The 11072-nt window shown below is 35.5% G+C and overlaps 1 protein-coding gene across 1 annotated transcript; it reads right to left on the reverse strand.

Moving 5' to 3' along the window:
* Nucleotides 1-1800: 1800 nt before the first annotated feature.
* On the reverse strand, nucleotides 1801-10424 carry LOC112187245. The gene is made up of 4 exons (XM_040519273.1): nucleotides 10387-10424; nucleotides 2742-3117; nucleotides 2147-2188; nucleotides 1801-1934 (listed from the first exon to the last, which is right to left on the reverse strand). The coding sequence occupies exons 1-4, from the start codon at nucleotides 10422-10424 to the stop codon at nucleotides 1896-1898; spliced, it is 495 nt and encodes a 164-aa protein (XP_040375207.1). The 3' UTR covers nucleotides 1801-1895.
* Between the last annotated feature and the right edge of the window lie 648 nt (nucleotides 10425-11072).

Raw genomic sequence — 11072 nt, forward strand, 5'->3', positions numbered from 1 at the left:
TAGTTAATCTTTTGTTCATGTTAATTTGCAGACATTAGGATAGACAGAGGGTTGCAATCCTAAATTAGGGTGCGACTACAACAGCAATCCTAATCTGCAATCTTCAGTATATGTGTTTACATGTGCTTATTCTGAGATAGTTTATAGTACTCATTTTGTGTAACTTCTAACAATTGGTATCAGAGCTCACTATCTTCAGATGAGTTACATGTTACTGATATTCAATTAAACTTACTTTACAACGATTTCTGGGGATTTCATGTTCATATAATCCGCATGCAGTTATCTATATATATATATATATTGCATATCTAATGCATTTATCCACATATGCACGCTCTCACATTTGCAAATCCAATTTGCTCTGGATTGATGCAAGTGAAATTGGGTTCTCCGAAATTTATTATCCATTACCCTCATTCTTTGAGAGGAGGAGAAAATGAGAGAGCAATTAAGGCAATCACCGACTTCTATCACTTCTGTTGATCACTAAATAGTGCCTTCTACCAAGTTGGTGCATGTCGATCCAGACCTTGCTTTATGAGCAGATAAGATATGTATCCAAATTACCAGTCTTCGATTTGGTGAGTTCCCTTGAGGCATTACAGTGAAACTATAATTTTATTTGGTTGTTTGATATTAATGTATGCTACTTACATTGTTGCTGTGTGGCTAGTTTAGTTGGTATGTGTTTATGTATTACTTGGATTATAACTGATGAGTGGATCTTGGAGAAGCATCAATGGATTTTGAAACTGCATCATGTTGGTATTGGTATCACATACTCGAACTTATCAGTTTTGGCTTTAATATTTAATTTGCTGCAGATTATATTTTGGCTTTGAATCATGTTGCTGTTGATTTACAATTTTATATTTGGCATAGTCATCTTAGGCTATGTTTGGTATGGCTGTTCCTTGAGAAAAAGCTAGCTTCTGCTTATTTCTGAGAATAAGTGGCTGAAAAGCAAAGCTGCTGAGTGTTTGGTAAACTGGCTTTTTATAAGGGCTGTCAGTGGCAGAAGCAGTGGCAAAGTGTTTGGTAAATCAAACTGGCTTGTGCTTTTTATTTGTGGAATGACCGAATTGGACATGAGAGATTATTTTGCTTAATTAATTGTATATAAAACAATATTGTTCAAATGATCTTGTTATTATTTTTAATCTTTATTATGTCCGTATTAATTTTTGTTAACTTTGAATTTTTATAAAGCATGGTGACTATTATTGATTAATATTGGACAATATGATTATAAATCATGGTGACTATATTATTATAAATCATAGTTTCTAGTTCACATCAAATGTTCACGTTATTACGCGCATTTATCAAACTTTGAGTAATGCTATTTCTTATTGCTTCCATTTCTTGTGCACCGTGACCATGATATTCTTCTTGTACATCATCATCCATTTCTATCTCATCACTTGACCCATAAATCCCAAAAATCCATTCATTTGAGGGTATCCGGAATCTACAACATAATATTTTCCTGTAAAATAAAGAAATGTCAAATTTTAACAAAACTTCATTCAAAGCATCATAAAATTTGATCTAAAAATAGATATACATGTTGAAATAGTAGTGCATGCAATGGTTTTTCTGGTCATACAAAATTACAAATCATATTTAATCACAGTTAATTTAAGAAGACTATATTCCATAATCTTATTAATTCCTTGCAAAGCTCCATAAATCAGTGGAGCAAGAATGTAATACAGAATTACATACGCAAAACAATCGGCAACTATAGTTATCAACTATAGATTATTAACACGAGAAGATCTCTGACAAGGGGGAAGCTAGTGCTTCGATCTTCTTTCTGGCAATCCAACGAACAATTCAATGTCAACACCTGAACTTGGACTACTTTCAGTGCAGGCTAAGTTTTCTCTCTACTCACTTACTGGTTGCCTTGGTTGCATAGCCTCACACTATACAAAAGAAATTAATCATGTTTTGAAATGTCTATTATTTGTAGAAATGCTTAACTTAGAAATGACTACATTTTAATGGTAATTAAATTGAGGAAAGGCACATACCCCTTGTTCACATGTGGTAAGCCAGTAACCACAAATACCATAAACGTACAATGTTACAATAAGAACTAGATGAATGATGATGATAATAGAAAAAAAGGGTTTACCTTCTCATTTAGCCTCTGATTTTCAGCTGTGAGGAGTCTTTCCTGAAGTCATTGAAAAGATAGGACGCAAGTTAAGTCAAAGCTAGAACAAGCATAACTTCTGTTGAATTCAGTATTACATATAGGCAAGGGCCTCTGTCATGCAATATTGCAACTTAAAAGGCTAATCAAGTATAACAGTGCTGTAATGCCCAACTTTCTGCCTAGTAAGTGCTGTCAAGGTTTTCATTTCTTCTAGTTCCTGCAATTTTCCGGCAAGTATATTGCTACACTAATCAATTTTGGTCCTTAAATTCTGTTTAGCAGTTGATGTGGCAATTTCTTTTACTCAAAAACCTCATTTATTTCTAACAAGTAAGCTGTAAGCTGCTGCCACATATACTAAACACATTTTGGTGAGCCTAAATAAGAGAGCCTACATACACAGAGATTGGGGCATGCAGTCCTGCGAATTTAACAACTACGAAAATAACAGCAAAGTTCACAACAATTAGAACAACAATTAGAACGAAGCAGAACTACGAATTTAACAAGAACTACAAAATAACAATAATTATAACAACAATTAGAACGAAGCAGAGGGAGAGAGACTGACTTGCTTGATTCGAAAATTGCTTGATTGAGGCTTCAATTTCAGATGCAAGTGAGGCCGAGATGCGTTCTGTGATTGGATGGGTTCTGTGAGAGGGAGATCGAACAGAGGGAGACCGAGCAGAGGAGATAGACCGAGCAGGGAGACCGACCGGAGACCGACCGGAGGGAGATCGACCGGAGACCGAGCAGAGGGAGATCGACCAGAGGAGAGCGGAGATCGAGCAGAGATCGACCGGAGACCGAGCAGAGACCGAGCAGAGGAGATCGATCGGATGGAGATGGGAGATCGACCGATGGAGATGGGAGATCGACCGGAGACCGAGCAAAGGGAGATCGACCGGAGACCGATGGGAGATCGAGCAGGGATTGGATGCGTTCTGTGATGGGTTATTTGAGAGAGATCGGATGGAGGGAGAAGGGAGATCGGATGGGATGCGTTCGAGCAGAGGGAGAAGGGAGATCGAGCAGAGGGGAGAGGGGAGATGGGAGAGAGCAGAGGGAGATGAGAGATGGGATCGAGTGAGAGATCGGATCGAGAGACTGATGGAGGGTGGGTGGCATCGGCTGTAATTGTTTCAGCCAACGGAGGATACAAAACGGGATTTTGGAAAATTCATTAATGAACAGTGTTACCGCTACAGTAACACTCCGAGCTTCTGGCTTTTAAAAGCTGGGGGGAGCCAGCTTCTGCTTTTCGCCATAAGCTGGGGCAGCTTTTTTAAAGCCTGAAAATAAGCTGGCTTACCAAACGCCAGATGCTCTTGTGCTTATAAGCAGGGGAGCAAAAAAGCCCCCCCAAACATAGCCTTAATTATCTAGCAGGTGCTGATCTGTATAATGTCATACTCAGAATTAACCAAAATTCATAGTCAATTATACTTGCATGATTTGCATGATAGATCTTGACAAATGCTATTGCTATTTTAATTGTCTTAGTTGCTATATATGTCCAAGTGTTTATATGGTTAGAGATGTGTTTATATGGTTAGAGATAATTGTTGACTTAATGGTCAGCAACAAGATCAATTATGGCTTTGACATTCCTACATTACATATTGATCATTGTTTTATGGTTAATTGATGTACTTTCAATCTGAACAATAGTCTTAGAACATTGCTTAGAAATCACAATACTTTTCTTGGTTAGAAAATTGAGTGATGAAAAGGTTTTCGGCCAAAGAAAGAGATTTTAGCCACTTTCAGATTTTCTGGAATTTCAACCCAGTCACTTACTCTTGCAAAACTGTACAGATCCACTGAGAATTTGAGGTTGCTTTCTTCTAAAGAATTTTAGTAGACATCTTAGAGAGCCATTGGGAGCTCGAATCACCCAAAACGGAATTTTCTAGGATTCGTTATGAATTTCCAAGTTCAGGAGTCAGTCACAGAAATTTTCTGATATCAGCTTATTAAGTTTAGTCAAAGGTACGTAACTCTTATAGCACCCTTAATTGATTCAATACAGGATCTCTATTTCATATGAAGATTACATTACATTCATCTGAGTGCATATTTATGTATTTCATATTACTTTGAAATGCTAAATGATGGATATGCATGTTTAAAGTTTTTGATATTAATTTTGAAAACTTCATATGTACGTGGTGTGCTGCCAAAGTGGTCTCATATATGAAGATTCTAAAGGATCAGATACACTGATGAAATGTGTAGAATGAAGTCAGTTGCATTTTGCATATGAAAAATGCTATCAAGATAGTTTTACATAGATAGCAATGAAACTGTCTTCAATTTCATCAGAAAAGAGATTATGAAACTTAAAATTAAATTTGATCCTAATTTTCAAAAAAATTTTGCATCAAACATTTGGTTTCATAATCTTGTATATATCAGGTGAATGAACATTCAGAACTATTAGAGAATAGTACTCCACAAATCTCGAAAATAAAAGAGTTCATTTTCTGCATATATACATACATATTTCAGTGAATGGCTTTCAGATAGGTCATGTGTCAGGACCCACCCCGGAATTACCCTCCTAACTCCAAGATGGACCTGCGGGGCCCACTTTTCGGAAAAATTCGACAGAACTTCCCCTAAAAGTGGACAACCCTAAACCTGCTGAAAACACTTCTAAGTATAGCAATTTCTATGCTTGAAGCCACCCTGCTTCCAAGCAACAATCCGCAAATTTCCAAGTATAAACATCGTACTACACAAACATAACCATTTATATAAATTACAACCCAGCAAATCAATTCTTTTTACTTTCTCCAATATTAAACAACTCCCATACACTCATAATTATACAAATGTATAAAACCACCATTTTTAAGTCATCAGAGCAATCTAAAGAACACACTCGAAATATAATACATAGAGTAGGTTAACAAATAACCTACTGAGGATAGATGGCAAAGGTGGTGCTAGCCTCCACTCCTAAGCCGGTCAGCAACGCTGCGTTCTGGGCAATTGAAACCAAAGGGCCCAGAGGGAAAGTACATAAAAACGTTAGCGTGAGTGGACAAAATAAATAAGTATAAAGGAAGAAAAGTTCATACTCTCCCACAAATTTACATTATATAAAAAAAACTCGATGCATGCAACGTTATAAAACGTATTTCTTTAAATTCAAAACTCGTGAAAAACATACCAGCCTCGCTGGTTAAAAGAAAACGGACTAGCCCCGCTAGTCAAGTAATGATAAAATATGGGGAAGAGATTTCACCATACGAAAGAAGGGAGCCTCCCAGGCTCGAGTCGGAGTGTCCCACACTCTGGAGCATCCCATGCTCTGCTCTTACTCACCCACAAACACATAGTAAGTAGGGAGGAGTACTAATAGGCTAGCTAGCAATAAATATGACGACCCAGGTATGGTGGGTAAAAACTATTAAAATCCAATAAATCCTTAAGGCTTCCCCATGTCCCACGAATAAAGAAAATGCGGGAGCGATTCCCAACTGTACCCGGAAATTCTCGTAAAAAGTCATATAAACCAACAGCGTGTCCCACACGCTAAAAGGATAAATAGATTATCAATAAGGCATTCCCAATGCCAAAATCGTAGGTCGATAAGTAAACATGGAGGTTTACTCCAACAAAACTCAGTTTGCCAATAAAGTCTCAAATCGACGAATATAAATATAATATAAATAGTATAAATCCGAAAATCACCTCAAAAACAATTCGTCGACAATCAACATCAATTATGAATACGAATCCGAGCATAGCAACTTGGTAACCGAAACTTATAAGTGGTATAAATCAATATTTATTTCATGACAATCATTATCAAAAGCAAAACCACGGGATAATTTGCAATCAAACTTATATGCTCGGAAAATAATATGTTAAATAAATAAATCATGCTTAATAAATAAATGCATGCATCACTTATTTGAAAACGAAAGTCCACTCACAGTGTACGGCTAAGCCTGCCGTCGATCCGAACCCTCCTCGAGGGAATCCTCCTCACGTCCTGTACAATATAACGTCAGTAAACCTTAATTACTGGATGGAAAACTAAATTACGATAATTAAAACCAAACCCTAACATCATCTTTATTTGCCCAAAATCTCCCAATCTTCTTCACTAATATTATTCCCTTAAGGTATGGGCTTTAGGGCCGAATCAAGGAAATCCGATAGATGGATTTCTCATAATTCAATTAACAATTTCATCATTGATCAACATCAAAATCCATAATCACTCTTCTCCAATTTTATCCCAAAACTGCAATCATGGAACTAAAAGTATAATTGACTAATTATATCAACAACAGAAGTCAAATTCCGGCCAAAACACAGTCTCACGCGCCACCTACAGTGGCAGCGCGTGGCACCCACGCGCCGGTACCAACCTCCACCACCGGCTACCAAATTTCATATACAGCAACTACTCAACACACTGATTAAACTTCTCAACTACAACATTCCCAAATTATACCTGTAAATGGTCGAATTCAACCGGCGAAATTAACCCAGAAAATCAAGAACCCTAGATTTTCAATTCTGCCTCTACACTTCAAATCTTGATTCGAGGCTAGGGGCGAAATGATCTCCGTGGAAAACCAAGCCTTCGACGGCAAAATGATGACCGGAGGTGGCCGGAATCGCCGGAAATCTGCAAAAATGGCTAACTGCCACCGTAGCTTCCTCCGCTCCAAATCGAGCTTCTCCGGCCAAATCACAGTAATATACCTCCACAGACGTGACAAGGGAAAGAAACCGAGCTTAGGGGTGGCCGGATTACATCCTGGGACGGCCGGAGGAGGAAGAAATCAAAGGGGAAAGAATCGAGCCGAAAGGGAGGAAGGGTCGGGGAGAGAGAGAAGAGAGAGTTACCCGGCTAGGTAGATTTCCAAAAATAGAAATCTACCAACAGTAATTTCCATATATATATAACTTACCATGAACAGTAAATTCTACATTTTTAGCCATAACTCTCACATACTAAGCCCAATTTTTACGTACCACATATGCACGCGCTCGGTTTAACGTCCCCTACAACTTTCATGAAGAACATTTTCTCAAATTTTGACCCAAAAAAAAAGTCAACTTTTAGGGCCACTAAAATATCAATAAAGATTAAAAATTGAAAGTATCCAACAATTATCGTCCAAATAATGAGTAAATCGTTAATTCTAGGTTCGGGACGTAACATCATGATCACATTGTTGATATAAAGTCAATTAAATCTTCTTAAATGCTAAATGCTGTCAAAATGGCTTAGTGTAAAGGAGATTAATTGTCTTGTTTGGTTTTCAACAATAAAATCAAGCAACTTAAAATTTACTTTGTTCCTTATTTTCAAAGAAGTCTGGTATCAAACATTTGGTTCTTGATTCTGTATATGATGAAAATTGAACATTCAGATATCATTAAAGATGAGTACACCCCAAAGGATGTCAAAATCTTGAAAATGGTTGAGTTCTATTTTCTGAACATATGCATTTGGTGTGAAATGAATGTTCAAATCATGAATATTTTCATTTTATTTGGGATATACAGATAATTCTAGTATTGCAGTAAACTAGAATGATTTTATCGATCAACTTCATATACACCTGTGCATTTTCCTTTGAGCATCAATCAAGTTGCACTACAGAATGACTCAAATTTCGGAAAATGGTAAAGTGACATTGAGTTGAACTTGAGAGTACAAGACTAAGATGAATGATTCAAATGCATCATGTAAGACTCCTTTACATATGTACAGTTTATATACATTGCCGATATCAGGATAGATATGATGTTTTGGTCCTATATTAGGATACGACTAGTATATCAGTCCTAAATAGTTCATTCAAATATTAGGATAGATATGTTTTTGCAATCCTAATATACTATGCGTTTACTACTGCAATCCTAAATATAGTTCATGTATATAAGTCTGTTATGTTTGTATTATGTTATTTATGTATTCTGCAGATACAGGATTGATATAGCGACTTCAATCCCAAGCCTGAATACATAATCTGATGATGCACGTGATTTCATTTATATTGCTTTATATATCATAAAGTTTATACAATATGCATACATAGGATATATGATATTTCAATCCTAAATGCTAATTACAATCACTGCTGCACTCCTACATATTTTTACATAGAAATCTTTGTTTACATGTGTTCATGCTAAGATAGATTTATAGCAGTAGAACAGTGTAATTTCTGACAATTGGTAATGCACATATAGGAGAGCAATACAGTAGACTTCAATGTCTTAGTATTGATATTGTTTATATTTGTTTTGTCATGTGAGATATAGTTTAGACTACTCTCATCTATGGGTCATCATTTTAAATTCTTGTTCAATAAATAATAAAACCAGGGGAAATATACATGCATGTATATGTGTTTTTATTATCATAGTTATTTTCTTCTTGTACTTGATTTTGATTGTCCCAAATTGTATATTTATCGAGTTCTCTTAAAATCTGCTTCTCATATTGTATCAAAAAAGGTAAAGTGAGGAACAGTGGGAGTAAGTTCTTGGTGAATTACTTATTCTCTTAGTAACTTTTGAGTCTTATATTGGTGCATTCAATTTACACTTTTTGCTGCAAATTATATTTGTGTGATTTACGAATGCATGATACATTATGGATGATCAAAGTTTTGAGTTTTGATTATATCTCAATAGCATTTGGATCATTATGTTAATTCATAACATATATCTATAGAGTGTATATTACTGTATTATATTATGCTACCAAAGTATACGTGTTTGTGACTTGAACTATCTAACAATTGGTCAATCTTAAGTGTAAGACTAGAAACTGCTGCATTTACATTGTATTACATTATGCTGCCAAAGTAGCCGTGTATGTAAAGTTATATACAAACTAAAGGTGTTTTCTTGATTATTTCATGCATCTTATACTTCCTGCCATCAAAGTGGTTGTTGTGTAAATGCATGAATTGATTCATTTGTTAACAGAAAACTATAACTCAAATTAGCTTAAAATTTAATTTGACTCTGATTTCCAAAGACGTCAGTGATCAAACATTTGGCTATTTGGGTTTGCATGTATACATCAATAAACATTCAGATGATATCAGAGATAAGTGTATCACAAATGATACCAATTTCTTGAAAATATCATAGTTAGTTGATCGGAGTATGTGCATTTATTATAATGTTGTTCAAAACTGAACTAACATTTGGGACATACATTTCTGGTGGATAGTTTAGTCACCATTAAAGAAATGACTGGTTGCTAAACTGCGTAGGTAGTTGATAGCATGCAACAGTGATACTTTTGGCCTGAAGTTGAAATCTCAGGTTTTTGGTTATTTTCATTGTTTATCAGTGATTCTGATTTTGCTGGTATATTAGGATTCAAATAATGTTGCACTCGTATATTAGGATTGAAACAATACTACTCTCCTTTTGTACCTTATCTATATATTGTTGTTTATTTTTGTTTATATATACTGTGATTATATGTTATATTCAGTGACCCTACAGATTGATTTAGGCATAACAATTTATGACTTTTATGATGCTCTGCTTCCATAATATAGCTATAACTCTCTCTTATAGTTCTATTTTCTTCAATGATGTCATATGTCTCGATCATGAATTAAATTGTGCATTCTGTAGTATTCTAAACTCATAGCAAGCTTATTGTTTCCCTTTACTATATCATACCAAGAAGATATGGTTATTCAGAACAAACAAATTGTGATGCATCATAAATTGTTCTTAAACTATCAAGTTATGCATCAATACTTTATTCAGAATTAAGCAGTCAAGTTTAAGTCTTTTGAGACAAGATTTCTGAACTTAGCAACTATAGGCATGAGAGCATGGATCCGATGTGATAGATTGTTTGTATAACGTTGTTTAAATATCTCATCCTTTTGTTTATTCCAATTCATCATTGCATGTTGATGTGAATAGATTATGTCAATATGTGATACATTTGTATGAACATATTGTGTGTTTAGTAATTTTTGGTAATGTGTCTATTTCAGTTAATCAGTCATTTGTGAATTTATCATCTGGCTTTTGTCATTTGAATAAAATTAGTTTTCAATATTTAGTTGCTGTATAGGTGATGCAGAGCGGATGGCAGCCCAATTTGAGGAACAGTTAGATCGTGCTAAAGGAGGAAAACGAAAAGTGACTAGTAGACAGGAAACAGCAGTTCGGTGTCTGATTGGGACACACCTTACCTTTCCGGAAAGGGAATTGCTCCAGAAACAAGACTCATTGCTTTGCCATGAGCTGTAGCATTTTTCAGGCTTTCGGGGTCGCTTAGGGCGTCAAAACTGCATTTTTCTATTTTACCCGTTTTTGGTTTTCCTAGTTATTTTTGGGTTGTTTTCGTTTTTATCCATGGGCCTTAGGGTTTCTTTGTTAGTCGCCCTAGGGTACTTTTCTCTTATTTATGCAGCCGCAAGCGGCTGTAGAACGCATCTTGTCATCTTTTATCAATTAAAATGAGATTCTTCTCTTTTATCAATTAAAATGAGATTATTCTCTTTTATCTCTGGTGGACTCCAGAATCCTTTTGCTTAGGTTTATTGCTGGTAAACCTAGTTATCAATCCGTCTGCGTCAATAGGTAGAACATGTACATATGCAGAACCATGTACATATAAGAAACTTGATACTGATATACTAGATCAGTGAATATGTACGTACATATGCAGAAGAACCTGCTACTGATATGCCAAATCAGTAAGATAATACAGCTCTTCATCTAGTTGAAAATAATTTTGGATCAAACATGTTTTACAAATTGATTACTGTAAATAAATTAAACATGTATAAAATCATACTTGAGGTAGTTTCATGTAATTTTACTTGCTGCATTGTGATTACAGAAAACTAATGATTTTCCAATTCATTATGATTTT

This window comes from Rosa chinensis, chromosome 1, assembly GCF_002994745.2.
Source record: "Rosa chinensis cultivar Old Blush chromosome 1, RchiOBHm-V2, whole genome shotgun sequence".
Classification (NCBI taxonomy): Eukaryota; Viridiplantae; Streptophyta; class Magnoliopsida; order Rosales; family Rosaceae; genus Rosa; species Rosa chinensis.